Below are 16,086 nucleotides of genomic sequence, written 5' to 3' on the forward strand. Positions count from 1 at the left end.
ACATAAGATGTGGTTTGTGTTTGTATGTTTTTCTCACAAACCCAACAGAAAAACAAACTTTGTATGAGTTAATTTCTTATTCTGGTTAGTTTTAATGCCATCAAATGACTTTTTACAGTGGTCAAGATAATCTGATATTCTAACCTGTAGTATAAACGAAAATACTACATTAGAACCCACTATATATATGTATATTTCTGTCATTTCACATCTGATTGACCCGAGGTTCAGTGCTTTGCGATACCAGTCACCCTTATGGGAGTACGGGTATAGCTGTCTTGTTTAATAGCTGTCTGTCTTGTGTATCTGTATCTTTTTTGTGTGGTTGTTATGGACAGTAAGTCTAACAATAAAGGCTATCTATCTATATATCTAAATGTGTGTCTGTGTATAAGTGTATATATATATATATATATATATGTATGTAAATATACAGTATGTGTGTATAAATCTATGCGTATATACTGTGTGTGTGTGTGCTTGCGTGTGTGTGTGTGTGTGTTTTTCTGGCAATTGTATTTAGTTCCTTGCTGCATTTTGTAATGGCTCATTCTTCTCAACCACACAAAATGAAACCTCTCAATGCACAACATGAGAATTATAGCCTACAGAATAATAATGTTTAATATATTTCACAGAAAAGAGTATTTTACATCGAGTGGTATTTGTTGTCAAAACCCTAGTCAAATAAGAGCCAATCAGCTCTTTTGATTTAGTGTAGAGGCCGGCGTATCCCAGCATGCACTGGGTACGCCCAGGCTCTTGCAGTTGGTGAGAAGCAACTGCGCTGCCTGCGTCTCAAATCTGCGGCCGCTTTGCTCTCGTGAGATTATCGTTGACACGTGTGCATGACGTCAGAGCAAGTCGGGATCAAGTCGGACACAAATCTAATCGGGATGCATTGGGCGGCGATCACCGTTGATCGATTCTGCGCAGACCTGGCTCATCTCGAACGAGCCTAACTCCGCCTTCAGCAGCAGCATGTCCGCGCGTCACTCGGGCCCGCCCAAAGACCAGCGACTCATCCAATCTGCTGTGACAGAGGAAGAGGGCTTGTTTTTGAAAATATTGGCGCTATGACTGGCTTTCTAGCTAGTTTTCCCAGCCAATTTATTATTGCAATACGAGCTACTTGTGTCTCATTAGAAAACGTTAAAGTGGTGAAATAAAGGATAACCGTCATTGGCATAAGGTAAGACATAATAGCACACAGTGCATTTGACATAAAGCAAACCGCTAACTTAACGTTACCGTTGAAAGATGTGCGAGAGCTAACGTAAGCTAGCTGAAGCCAACCCCTGCCAAGTTAATGTTAACTGTTAACAGGTTGGCTTTAATCGTTTTGTATTATGTGTGCTTTAATTAGTTATTATTAATCAATAGATATGTTAACATTATTATTAGCACTTAACTTACAGTAACAATACTAACTCGTATCTTTTAACGTGATTAGCTAGTTTATAAGTTGAGATAACTAGCTAAGTTTCTAGCTAAGCTAGTCATTAACTGTCAAACAAGGTTCGAATGTAATGTTAACGTTAACACTATTATGCCTATATTTAGTCGCATTGTGGCAATGTAACGCTACTTGTAGTTTTAATAACCTTAGCTAGCTATGTCTCGGCTTTTAATAAGAGAGAAACTGCCATCTAATGTTCGATAACGTAGCATTAGCTAGCTAGATTCTTTGTAATGCGTAGCAATGGAGCATGCGAATATTATTGTAACATGTGCAATGGTTGGTAGTGTGCATACGTTAATTCTAGTAATGCTAACGTAACGTCCTAAATAACATCAGTGTGGATTTGCACATGTAAAGTTAACGTTATTTAAAGTTTATTAGCAAAAATAATTTCTGTCTAAAACCAATGTTTTATACAACCGATATTCACATTTTTATTATCTGTGAACCCTATTTTTATCAATGAGGTCGGGCTAAATATTAGATCATGTTAGATATTAGATTTTTTTTTACTTCACAGTTAGTTACAAAGCAATGCAGTTCCACAGCACTGCAAACAACAACCTCCAAAATGACCTTTCATTTTGAATCAAGACATCTCCAAAACATTTTTAACAAAACTAAACAATACGACCTTTATTAGAGACTTATTTGTTGGATGGCTTTTAGTGGATGGCTCTGTAGTAACGTAACGTTGCCCTGTATTGGCATAAATGTTGAAAGTGCACTCTATATCACCTATACCATCCAAGTTTTGCATATCTGGTTATGTGAAAAATTAGATTTTGACTCTACTCTGGTTAACAAGCATATCAATTATTATGCCGCTGATTCATGGCCTTCTGTCATTTCTTTCTCAATTTGTGTGATTTATTGATCTTAAAATGTATAATTACACGGGTGTTTGCAATGTAGAAAAGTAGTTAACACTTTGTTTTTTGTTTTACAGCTACACTTTAGTCACAGCAGAGGGACCACAATGGCAAATGACGTGTGCAGCCACGTTAAGGTGGTTGTTCGGGTGAGGCCAACCAGCGAGAGTGAGAAACTCGAAAACAGAAATGTGGTCCAGGTTGTTGATAACCACATGCTCATATTTGACCCCAAGGAAGAGGACATATCATGTTTTGGGTCACAAAGAGTACAAAGAAGAAACATCAACAAGAGGGCTAACAAAGACCTTAAGTTTGTATTTGACCATGTCTTCGGCGAGAACTCTACTCAAGTTGACATCTTTGAGAGCACCACTAAAGGAGTGTTGGACGGTTTGATGAATGGATTTAACTGCACAGGTAACAAATACATATGTACAAGCTTTGTTTTAACCTATTGGCATCCCCAAATGGCAAACAGAAACCACTGAACCTCCATAGCTGTGGACATAGTTATTGCTCAGACTATGTCTGCATCCGTTTTTGTATCGATGGTTGTACGGATATGGCTTTGACAGCTGTATTGTGACTACTCTACTAACTTGCAAGAACCTCAAGAATGCAGTAGCCTTACTACAACTCTCAGCCAGCACAACCATGTTGGTTCACTGCACGAAAGCAACCCCTGCATGTATTCAGAGTTACAGCCCTTAAAACCTAATGTGTGATTGCCATAATCATACCAAAACACAGGCACAATCAACAACAGTCCAAACTATATCGTCCCATGGTTAAAGTCCTACTCACAGCCACAGACTGTCAGACACGGAAGCAGTTGGTTTTAATAATACAGTGTAGAGAAGTTGCCAGCTTACAGACAGTGGTCAGAAAACACAGGGGAGACACTTTGTTTCTCAGTCTACACCACTGCGGTCTGTACTTATTCTGAAGCTAATCACTGTCACTCTCTCACTCGCTCTACCACATACTCCCCACGCATACACACATGCTGGCGGCTCTGCTATTCCCTTAAAGAGATACGCTAGAGCACCGCATCACAATGGCATAGACCACCCATGTAGGCGTACATAGGCTCTGCCTAGAGCCCGCATACAACCGTAAATCCGCCTTAAATCAGCCACAGCTGAGGGTGCCCAGACTTGTGCTGTTGTCAGAACCAGGGACAGTTTTTCTAATAAATAATACTTTTTCATAATATAGTTCACCTTTCCTCATGGATTAGAAGGGATGCAAAATGTATTGCAAAGTTTTAAAGATATAATTACGTAAAAAATATTGTGAGGGAAGGCCCAAGTAATCAGTAAATAAAGTCCCACTATAATCCTTTGGGGCTATGAATACAATGGGCTAATCTGCTGTTGTAGTAAACTTTTGGGATTTTTTACCGCCTTTCTTTAACCCCAGCATGACAAAATACTGTAGTGCAAATGCAGTTATGAGTCACACCAGCACCACTTTACAGCTGTGTTTTTAATTAATATTTAGTTCTCAAGATGGCTCGCTGACTCATGCTGTCGTATCATTAATTGAAACTTCTGGCTGCTGTTAATTTACTTTGTCTGCTCCAGGGTTCACTCTCTGGTCACTAGCTCACAATGCTGTGCAGTGCCAGTGTTTTAAATCAACACAAATGGGAAATTTCGACAGCTAGTGTACCCGCTGTAAACAGGGCCTGTAACAAATTTGTCTTTAGAGAGTCCTCTTTGATCAACTGAAAGATGTCTGGATCAGCTGAAAGTCTTCATCCTGCTGAACAACATTTACTTAGTTGACAGTTTATCAGGTACACCTATGTAGTAGGCCTGCACGATTCAGAGAAAAATATGAATCACAATTGTTTATCTTAGAATTGATATCACAATTCTCTGCCACGATTTGTTTTACCATGACAAAACAAAACAAATTGGCAGTACCAAACAGATTTTTTTGGGCACCTATAGCACATTGCTTGCTCATCACCACAAACCTGTAAACATAGAAGCTTTAATGCAGAGAAGGGAGAGCATTGCAGCGCATCGGAGCGCTTTAAAACTTATTGTATACAGTCTATGTTTAAAACTGATAGAAGAAAGTAGAAGCGTTTGTGATGCAGTCGGCTCATAAAATTAAATGGAAATCAAAGTCATAAAATATACATAAAAAATATATATTAATTTTAAAGTTTTTTAAAAATAAATTGTGAACAATACAATTTAAGATTGCGGTTTTATAACGATTAATTGTGCAGGCCTATTATGTAGTAGATGTGGTGCTGTTGAACTGTATTACATTATGCAGAGAGGTTTTTCTGTCGTTTGGCCTAGCCACATTGATAGAGCTGCAAACATCAATCGATTAGTTGTCAACCATTAACGTTTGAAATTCTCTAAATTCCAGCTTCTTAGAAGTGAATTTTTTCTGATTTCTTCCTGGGCTTTAGAAAACACCAATCAACATTTTTCACCATTTTCTGACATTTTATGGACCGAACTTAAGAATATATATATATATATAATATATATATATATATATCAGTGAGGTGGATACAATAATACAAACACCTGTCAGTAAACCGCACAACAAACTGCCACCTCCAAAATGATCGTACAGTTAAATCAACACATCTCTAAAACAGTTTCAACAAAGACTGAACATTACAACCATTATGATTGTAGAATTTATTGCAGAACTTGTGTATTACACTGAATTAGTTTGTGCTAGTTAGGCATACCTGTTAAACTGGCAAATGAGTGTGAAGTGGCACGCAGAATGCTGATGTTTACCACCTAGCTTGTCACAATTGAACTGCACTATGTCAACATAAACCTCCAGAATTATACTTGGTTCAATTATGTGTGTCTAAAGCTTTTTATTTAGTTAGTGTTTTGATTGTCCTATAGGCCCACTTTCATAAAAAGGCTGTTTATAACATCTTAATTTTTATCAGGACAATCATTTCACATTAAGCACAGCGTTTTGAAATATAATATGTTTGATGCTTCCATTTTTCACATTACAGTTGGTGGTTTTGCTCTATCCAAAGTAGTATGATGTTGTAGCTGTTGTAATAAGCGTTATTTTATATGTGTGTGTGTGTGTGTGTGTGTGTGTGTGTGTGTGTGTGTGTGTGTGTACGTGCGTGTGCGTGTACGTGTGTATGCACACATATATAATTTCAATTACAGTGTTTGCGTACGGTGCTACTGGAGCTGGCAAGACACATACTATGCTAGGCTCGCAAAGTGACCCTGGGGTCATGTACCGCACCATGACAGAGCTGTTCAAACGCATGGATGAGGCCAAGGAGGAGAAAGAGTTTGGTGTTGCATTCTCATATCTTGAGGTGAATATTTGAATCTCCTATTGTTTTTCTCTTTGTTTTGTTCTTTTTGCTCTCTGTGATAGTTCAGGACATGTTCATCTTTTGTGTCAAAGTGATTCTCAGACTTTGACTCCTATCCCTTACAGAGCCTTGACCCATTCATACATTGTTTTTTTGATGGCTATGCAGCTGTTTGCAGTTATATTTGTTTTTTTGTTTACAGGTTTACAATGAACAGATCAGAGACTTGTTGGCTAATGCAGGGCCCCTTGCAGTCAGAGAGGACAGCTCTAAAGGAGTGGTTGTTCAAGGCCTCACACTGCATCAGGTTAGTAGCAACATGCATCATAGAGCCTATTAAAGGTAAATACTCGTGTCATTGCAATGTCAATTTATTACAGCCTAATTTAGATTTCCCTCCCTATGCCTTTTAATTAGAAAATCATATTTTCCAAGTCTGGAGATGTTCTACATGAGTAGATAATAGAAAAATGGTTTCCCTGCAGCCACTGATATTTATAAAGGTACTTACAGTTTTTAGGGTTGCACGATATTGACAAAATGTGATATTGCAATATGGATATTCTGATATTTTTTAAGCATGTAAATTTACAACAGTTACGTGAAAATGCATCAAAATGGATTCATAAAGAGTTTTCTTACAACAGAAGGTTTATTTCAACCGACAGTCATATTGGATAGGAACAACATGAATAAATAACGACCATGTCTACCAAACAGGACATGTTTTACTGGTTGTACAGTATAAAATTAATAAAGAGAACAAGACAACATTTTTCCTTCTCTTATTCATTTCCGTTTTGTTGTCTCTATTCATTTCTTGTCACTCTGTTGAAATATGCGCAAATGTCACATGGTACGCTCCATAGGGTTTGTCACGTAGTGGATACTTGCGCTGACATGTACTAACATGTGCAAGTGGCACAGTAACTGGCCAATGAAACGTGATCATTATAGATATAAAAAATATTTCATAATTTTGATATATTGCGATAACAATATTGAGTGATATATCTTGCCCCCCTACCGGTTTCAAGACATTACTAAAAGAAAGTGTGAGCCCTCAATACAGTCACCTCTAACTATGACAAGTGAAAATGTTCAAATTCAGGGATTTGTTTTCTCTAGCAGCTTCCTCTCTCTTTATAAGGGGAGGTAAGGAGGAAGAAAACATTTTGAATGAAACTTAAACTTTGTAACTGAGAAAATCCTCAAACCTGCCAATAAATAAAGCTATTACTTTTATTAAAAATACTGTCCACATATTTTTAAACTGGGCAACATATGCAAACAATATTATGTTGAGCATCTTCACTGTTCTGTTGCTGTGGTTTGCAAATAGACTGTGATGGGACCTATTATGGGTCACACACCATCTATGACCTGACTTGGTCTTTTCTTTTTCCTTTACAGCCCAAATCTGCAGAGCACATTCTTGAGGCTTTGGATTCTGGCAATCGCAACAGGACACAGCACCCCACTGACATGAATGCCACGTCTTCCCGGTCCCATGCTGTATTTCAGGTATTTCAAACCAGTGTTTCAGAAATTCCGAGACATATACAGGCTCTTGCATGATGCCATACCATGAAAACATAAAAAGACAATTCACAAAAGAAGAAATGCAAAAATACAAAAGCTCCTTATTTTCAAGTGGGCATTTACTTATGTCTTGAGTTTATTAGATATAAAGTATTTAAAGTATCTTGTTTCACTATGAACGTCTAACAATCCATTACCATTTGCTTCTTGATACTCTTAAATTGAAACGTGTGTATTCTTTTTTTCAGATATTTTTAAGACAACAGGACAAAATTGCCAGCCTCAATCCTAATGTCTGTGTCGCCAAAATGAGCCTGATTGATCTGGCAGGCTCGGAGAGAGCCAGCGCCACAAACGCCAAAGGGGCACGTTTGCGGGAAGGTGCTAACATCAATCGATCTCTCCTTGCCCTAGGAAATGTTATCAATGCTCTTGCTGACCCAAAGGTAAACTCATACCCTACATATACTGTAGATAACATACAAAGGGTTGTAAAAATACAGAAACACCTACATGAAGAAGTACTTTTTATTTTTAGTGATTAAATCAGTCACCATAAATACAGATTCATTTTTAGACAAAGCATTGTAAGAAGTTGGTTCCCTGATTTCTGGTGCATTATTTGGACAAGCTGAATATTTTTCCCCATGCGTTTATGCAAAATAAGGGGAATCAAATCAGAAAAAGGGTCCACAATTTAAATTATCCAGAGTATCCTTTGTTGGGAATGCTTTGGCATGGGAAATATGACAACATTTTACAGGACCAGTCAGCGTTCATCATCATTATGCCCCAGCACCAGAGATGGCAAATGTACTCACTTCCCGTACTCAAGTAGAAGTACAGATATTTGTGTTTAAAAAAAATAATACTCTGGTAAAAGTAGAAGTAGTGATTTGACTTCTTTACTCAAGTAAAAGTATCAAAGTACAGGCTTGGAAATAAATAGTGAAAGGAAATAAATAAATGTAAAAGTATCCGTGCAAATGACAACCATTTTTTAGAGTGCAAGCTAAGAAACTTCAGTGGACATGGATAAAAAAAAAAAAAGGCTCTTTATATGCCATTGCCAACATTGTAAATGGATGTCTGCCAATAGGCCTAAAACATCACATAAATGATTATTGTGACAGAGACTGGGACTCCAGGTTAATAAGAATCTGACTGAGCAGCAAGATATGAATTCGGTTGTGATTCTGTGAGAATTCCCGGATCCAGTTTCTCTTTTTTAATCTTGCCCTTAACATTTAAAGGAATCTACATGTATATGTGTGTGTACTCAAATATGGCTTCTGAAGTTTTTTTGTTTTGTTTTTAAATGTGTTTCGTATTTAGAATTGTTTTTATGCTTGTATCTGGTCATGAAATCTTAAAATGCATATGTAAATTTTGCGTCACGTTCTTAAGATTATGATGGCTATAGGTATATGAAGTCCAGCCCTAGCCTCTGAAATGGAGAGCCAGGGAAGTGGAAAGTCAACTGAGTATTATATCATTCCAGTTGCATACATTAACCTGTCAAGCAGTCTTCTCATTTTACACACCAGTCTCAAGGAACACAAGCAGGCCACATGCATTTAGGAAATGCTGTGCAAATGTACCACGGCCATGTTGAAACGTGATCCTTCTTCAACAGGTTACTTTATTCTTTAGTTAATACTGTCAAGTTAGTAATATACTCGGCCCTGTTGCAGTCATGGACTCATACTTTGATCTACTCCATGCCCACCACAAGTCCCCACTCCTTCCCCACCCTATCCCCATGGTTATTGGTGCTGCAGTGCTGTTGGTAGACAAGGAATTCATGTTGTGGCCATTGTTTACAGGAAAGAATGTCCCCACTTGTGTCTCTACTGACATGCCATTTGTTTGAGTAAAAAAGAATGTTTGCTAATTCTGTTTTGGGCTGTTCAGTATGTCATCCTTATGCTTTGCCGCACAGAGGTTTTTGTTGTAAGTTATTTGCCTTAGGCAATGTCCAGACCAACGCAAATACAATTGACGCAGCATCCTTTCTCTCCATTTTGTCCTTTCAATGCACACAAGGCCAGTGTTTTTCACCCACCAAAAAGGGCCTTTCTGACAATGTTCTCCAAAGTGGATGAATTTGCTGTAGTTGGTGTTCGGTAAGACAATCCCTCCATTCCAATTCCTCGTTTCCAATAAGCAGTCCAGTTCAGTCCGATTCAGTTTGTAACACATTAGAACAATTATTTATGCATTTCCATTGTCATACTGAATGTATACAGAAAGTGTTGATGGACACCTGACTGACAGGGGTTCACTTTACACTGAACGTGTGATAGATTCCCCTTGATTAACCAGACTAATGGAGTCAAAACAAACATTTGAGTTTATTTTTAGATGCTGTCTTTGTTAAAAATAATACATTTGAATGTCTGCTGTTATTAAAATGAGATTTTCCAAATTGGCACAGCTATCCTGAAACTCCCTGGACCTGAAAACTAAGGTCTTTGAATCCAGATGTAGGCTTAGGCATTTTTCCAGGAAGAAGTGCAGGCACAGCTGCTAACCCCAAAAGAGATTGTTTTACACTCCATTGTTACTTAACTTTAATGTGACTTTCTGCAGTCCCAATACCCACAAGATTGTGACTCACCTAAGCAGCTGTAGTCAATCTAATGCCATTATTCCAAACCGAGCTGTGTTCACAGACCAGCTGCAGAAAAACTTCAGACCAGTGTTGTAAATGGCTGTTCCCCGTTTTAACTCTAAAAGGAACACTCCATACTGAATTTTGTTACCAGGGTTTATTGGTCCCCACCAAATAGTGTAATATGACTATGCTTCTCTTGTGGAGCTTGTCCAGATGGAGAATGCATAGTAAGGCTCACCTCACATTGGGCCTGCACGATTCAGTTAAAAATATGAAACACGATTTTTTTAGCTTAGAATATTTTACAGAGCCACCGAGGTGACATGGGGGGGGGCGGGGGGAATCAAGGGGGAAAACTTTTTGCGAGATCTTGACTTTGACATGGGGAAGAAATAAATTGAACAAAAATTGGAACAATCAGTTTTAGCACAACATGAAAGTAGCACAACATGATTACATCTCCTTGGTTGTCTAAATACATTTGTTTATTATGATGCATGTAAACAATCGGGAACAATGAAAACACAATATTTACCGTGAATATTTTATACAATGAAACGGTGAGTTCATGAGTTTGCCACATAGCTAGCTAGCTATACCATAGATGTATTACGAGAACAAACTAGCTATACTTGTAAGAGACATGAGAAAGAAGCTCATGAACGAGCATGTTGCTACAACAACACAAACTAGCGCATCAACAGTCAACAACCATGTCCATTATAACACTTCACTTTGGCATGTATTAATTATTGTTCCAGTTCCAGTACATGCTTTTTTTTTCCTTCTTTTTCCTTCATGTCAAAGTCAAGATCTCGCAAATAAAACTCAAGATCTTGCAAAAGTGTTTGTGCCCAATGCATGTTTTTTTTTCCCCCCCTCCATGTCATCTTGGGGGCTCCGTAATATCTTGATTCTCTGCCACAATTGTTTTCTCACGAAGTGTAATGTTTATGTCCATGACAAAACAAAACAAATTAGCAGTACCAAACCAAAAATTGCCCATCATCACAAGCCTGTAAACATAGAGGACTCAATGAAGAGAAGGGAGAGCATTGCAGCGCTTGGGAGCACTTTAAAACCTATTTTCTACAGTCTGTTTAAAACTCACAGATGAAAGTAGTAGCGTTTGTGATGCAGTCGACTCGTAAAATTAAATTAGAATCAAGGCTCTTGGTAGGCGTGTCTGATGGGCTGGTTGGGGTTGAAATGAATAGTGGCAATAATAGTCACAGTAAAAGATAATGGAACAGTGACTAAAAATAGTAGTTTGTATCAGTTTATGGCATAGCAGGGCACTGCACGGCGGAGCTTAGCAGGATGTAACAGGGCATTGCAGGACATGTAGCAGGACCACGGCGACAGCTGTAACCATGATTTTGGATCCTCCGTGATTTGAGGAAACATGCTGGGGGGAAAACAACATAAGGACTCCGGGGAATGAATCCCCAGAGCTAGGTTAGTAACGGGCATTTCTGGGACATGGATGCACACAAATGCAAAGATAAAGGAGAGAAGAGCTTAGTGTGTCAAAGAAAGTCCCCCAGCAGTTTAAAACTATTACAGCATAACTAAGAGAGAGAGGGTAAAGAGAGGAGCCTGGTCAAGTTGTACTGCCCTGCTTCTCTGTAGTTTTATTATATTATCGATTATATGGTAAAGTAATCTGACGACTATGACGAGAAGCAAGTGGGCAGGGTTAGGTGGTTAGAGTTTTAAGTTCATGCTGAAATGTGGCGACGGTGTCTCCCTCCTGAACCCAGACCGGAAGCTGATTTCACAGGAGAGGAGGCCGATAGCTGAAGGCTCTGGCTCCCATTCTACTTTTAGAGACTCTAGGAACCACAAGTAACTCTGAATTCTGGGAGCGTAGTGCTCTAGTGGGACAATAAGGCACTAAGAGCTCTTCAAGATAAGATGATGCTTGACCATTTAGAGCTTTGTAGGTCAGGAGAAGGATTTTAAATTCAATCCTGGATTTTACAGGAAGCCAATGCAGAGAAGCTAGTACAGGAGAAGTATGATCTCTTTTCTTAGTTCTTGTCAGAACACGCTCTGCAGCATTTTGGATCAGCTGGAGAGTCTTAAGGGACTTATTTAAGCATCCTGATAATAATGAATTACAGTAGTCCAGCCTGGAAGTAACAAATGCATGGACTAGTTTTTCAGCATAGTTTTGAGACAGGGTGTTCCTAATTTTGGCAGTGTTACGAAGATGAAAAAAGACAGTTCTTGTTTTAGATGGGTTTTAAAGGATAAATCCAGATCAAAAATCCCTCCTAGATTTCTGGCCGTAGTGCTAGAGGCCAGGTCAATGCCATCCAGAGTAGTTATGTCCCTAGGTAATAAAGTTTGGAGGTGTTTAGGCCAAGCACAATAACTTCAGTTTTGTCTGAAACTAATGTTTCAGATTGCAATTTTATAAAGATTAATCGTGCTGGCCTATCTCACATATGTGCTCCTCTGCATACCACAAAGATAATGCACTTTTTCTTTTATTTAATTTTGTTTTGTGTCACGCCTGAAGTTTTGAATTCTGTGTTGATTTTGTATTTGCTCATTTCAAACATTCATTTGATGCCTTTTCTAAGTAAACTCAAAGAAACCACAAGAGTATTTCAGATTATCTAAGCTGCTTGTTTGCGTACACCAAACGTCACAAATTGTCTTATTTCTTTGGCTAATGTTATTTTTTTCTCATTTGTTTCAGAGTAGGAAGACCCATGTACCGTACAGGGACAGCAAGCTAACGCGGCTACTTAAAGACTCCTTGGGGGGCAACTGCAGGACGGTTATGATTGCCAATGTTAGCCCATCATCCAAGTCATATGATGACACCCACAACACACTGAAGTATGCCAACAGGGCCAAAGAGATTAAGTCCTCGGTTAGTATTAAATGTATTGTATGGTTTTATAACTGATGTGTTTCTTGGACAATAGATGTAAGAATCCCTTTTAAATCATAGCATTTTTCTCTCTACTCTTACCTTTCAGCTGAAGAGCAATGTTGTAAGCCTGGACAGTCACATTGGCCAGTATGCAGTGATATGCGAGAAGCAACGGCAAGAGGTAAAAGGAAACAACCAACACTACATGCTCATTTCTTCTTAAATCCAGAAAATCTCCATAAATTTCTTTTATCTGGGACTTAGAATTTCTTATTCAAACAGTTGCCATAATCACTGTTTCAATTTCAATTTTCTTTGCTTTTTTTTTTTTTTTTTTTTCCAGATTCTACAATTGAAGAATAAACTAAAAGAATATGAGGAGAAGAACAGGGTGCCTGGGGTTTCTAACATGATCACTTTCCAAAATCAAGCAGAGTTCAAAAGGTAAGCATGTACATAAGTGGGATTCAGCGTGTAAGCTGAGACATAGTAGAAGTAGTTGTTACTTTGTCAAACTCTTTTATTGTTAACATTAGAGCTGCAAAAATGTATCGATTAGTGGTCAGCTATAAAATTAATTTGCCAACTCATTTGTTAGTGTTATATTAATTTGTTATGGGGGAAAAAATCCAAATTCTCTGATTTCAACTTCTTAGATGTACAAATTTTCTAGTTTTTAACTCCTATGACAGTAAACTGAACTGAGGGTGTCTTTTGGTAAATTGATTGGATCATGCAGCTCATGTGAAAATTGACCTGGCGCATGTCTTTAGCGGAGCGTAGAGCCGCTTCACGTACGCTTCTAGGATACACCGTGATGCGGCTGGTGGAACATCAATCATTGACTTACATGGCCGCAATAACTCTTTTTATATAAAAAAAATATTGCTTAGTGACATAATATGAGATGATAACACTACAAAATGCCTGTATTACAGCTTCTCTTTCCAGTTGTGACTGGAAAGTATTTGGTAGTGTCTGGATAGTCTTCACCCTTTACATAAACAAAATCCCAAAGTGCAAATGGTGTTTTCATCCAGAAGCAGACCTTTCAAGGTGTGTTGCACTAGCAAAATGTTGCTAAAATAGCATCAAAGCAACTTTTTTTAAACCTAAAGCAGATGTTCTTGCTTTAATCGGTAACTCACAATGTCAAAGTGGATATCATTAGTTAAAAAATGCCAGCTGCTGTTGTATTTATTTGTTTGTGCTGCCTTGCACACACACTCACATGCAACGCATTAGTGGTGTTTTTAACAGCTGACCTACCCAGAGTGTAAACTGGAAACAATGTTAGAATAAAATGCCAGAATTGATGTTCCAGTGCCACTTATTAGGGGATTGATGAGACACTTGAGATTTTAACACTATTTTAAAGAAAATTTCTTTTAAGAATATATAGTCATAATTTGAAAGGAAAAATAGTCTTTACTCAGAGAACCAATGTTACAACATGACCAACTTTTTTCATTGCTGCAGTAAACAAGGTAATAGGTTGCTCTTGTATTGATTTATGACCATTTTAAGACGAGGGGAGAACATTTCTCTTCGTTAAATATAATTTTAAAAAAGTATGTTGTTTTTTTCTGCTTTCAACTCATTTGGAAGAAGAAAAAAAAAGACTGAAAGAGAGCGATCTGCGTGAGTCAGCGCCACACTGAACTGGTGTGCGTGTGTGTGTCGTGAGTGAGTGAGAGAAAGAGCGCCGGTACCCTCTATCGTTCTAATGCTGGGTTTTAGAGGCACCTTTTTACAATTGCAACTCCGCTATTGCTCTGCAAAAGTGAACTCGGAGTCAACTTTGGTGCAGGGAATCTTCTCTGCTAATTTAGAGGTCCAAAGCCAGATGTATTATGAGACCAACCAGGTCTGACTGGCTGCTGCTGTGCACCTGTGACCGATATCCCAAGACAATTCTCACTTCAACAAGAAGTCTCGTCGCATTTTTGTGGACGAAATCTCGTCACACCTCTACCAATTATGCTAAATTGCTGATAAAAGCCTTGATCATTTCCCATACCCTGTTTCGATCAGCTCACAGTACACCTAACTTTCTAAAAACTTTATAAACAACTTGTTTGTTTTACTCCTATGAAATGCTTACCCATGTAATGGTCACTTGAACCTTCTGGAAAACTTATAACAGTCTAATGTCCCTCTGTAAAATTGTCTTTTAAAAGGAATTAGTACTAAAACTGTTTCATGGAGAGACATTTAGAGAAAGACATGTTTTTATTTTTCTAGCTTTTGGTGTTTTTGTTTTGGATTTAAAACTGCAATATTGTGCCAGCACCTAAGTAAGAATTTTAGCTCCCGGCATACCAATATTTCAATACTGAAATAAATCTTTAATGAATTGAACTTTCAGACAAAATGTAAGGTAAAAGCATTATTGTAGTTTTAAAACTCACTTTTGTTTTCATGTAAAGTGCTGCTCTGTCAAAGCTTACATGTTATTTGTCTTTAAATGTTACTAGATGACAAATTCAAAAACATTACATTGGACTGAGTACTCCTGGTTTTCAATCTAGTTAGGGACTTTTTATTTCAAGGATTAAAAAACAGGTGTGCTTCGAGGCCCAAAAAACCCAACTTAAAAACGGTGGCGTTTACAGTTTTGTGTTTGAGGGGGGAAAAGGACCTGCCACAAATATCCAGTATCTACAACTGTGTATGAAAGTATACTTGTCTTTGATATGACTGCTATAATAATCATTAGCCTAACTTTCTTTTTTATCAAATGATATATACACTTTTTTGTCTTCCTTTTTTTTTTAACATAAATCTGATTAACCAGATCCCATCTAGTCATCTTTAAGGCACACAGTGGCATCTGTCGGGGTATTTGGGTTGGGGGCGGGGGACAAAGAAAAGCTGAATGAGTCTCACTCCCACACATTTCATTCACTGGCATCAGAATTCACAACTCGCACAGTGAGAGGCTCTGAATAGAGGCTGCACGCTTCTCACGCTATTAAAAATTCAGCAGTCTAGCAAGGCCACGATGTCTCCTACGTCACTGGAGTTACATTGAAGAGTGCAGTCACATTTCAGCGACAGCTCTCCGGTCTTATTTATCTGCATGCCTCTCCTGTCTCTCCTCCTGCTTTAACTCAGCCAGACAGCCACTTGCATCCAATCTGGATATCACCTCAACTCTGTTCCAGGAATACATATACACATCATATAGCTAAGATTATCTTTGTGGCTCAGTCCAAACAGAACTGGCATCTTGTGAAAGCTCTAGATTATTTGAAAAGGTTAATTTAATTGATTTATTAAGTATATAATAACTCAAGCCTTAACACATTATTAATTGGGGGTATAGCATAATATTTGTCATGCAAACATTTGATGTAA

General features: G+C 38.1%; 1 protein-coding gene across 2 annotated transcripts in view; it reads left to right on the forward strand.

Annotated features, from left to right (window-relative positions):
- The first annotated feature begins 744 nt into the window (after positions 1-744).
- kif18a (kinesin family member 18A) overlaps positions 745-16,086 on the forward strand; it is a 32,878-nt gene continuing 17,536 nt past the window's right edge. The window contains exons 1-9 of one of the 2 annotated variants that reach the window (XM_032508494.1): positions 745-1,192; positions 2,412-2,754; positions 5,520-5,677; positions 5,880-5,984; positions 7,091-7,201; positions 7,468-7,665; positions 12,547-12,723; positions 12,833-12,907; positions 13,070-13,170. In XM_032508494.1, coding sequence (XP_032364385.1) covers positions 2,442-2,754; positions 5,520-5,677; positions 5,880-5,984; positions 7,091-7,201; positions 7,468-7,665; positions 12,547-12,723; positions 12,833-12,907; positions 13,070-13,170 — 1,238 coding nt within the window. In that variant the 5' untranslated portion in view covers positions 745-1,192; positions 2,412-2,441. Of the gene's footprint in view, positions 1,193-2,411; positions 2,755-5,519; positions 5,678-5,879; positions 5,985-7,090; positions 7,202-7,467; positions 7,666-12,546; positions 12,724-12,832; positions 12,908-13,069; positions 13,171-16,086 lie in introns of those variants that run through there. The other variant, XM_032508540.1, reaches the window with a different exon arrangement.

Source organism: Etheostoma spectabile, chromosome 1 (assembly GCF_008692095.1).
Source record: "Etheostoma spectabile isolate EspeVRDwgs_2016 chromosome 1, UIUC_Espe_1.0, whole genome shotgun sequence".
Taxonomy (NCBI): Eukaryota; Metazoa; Chordata; class Actinopteri; order Perciformes; family Percidae; genus Etheostoma; species Etheostoma spectabile.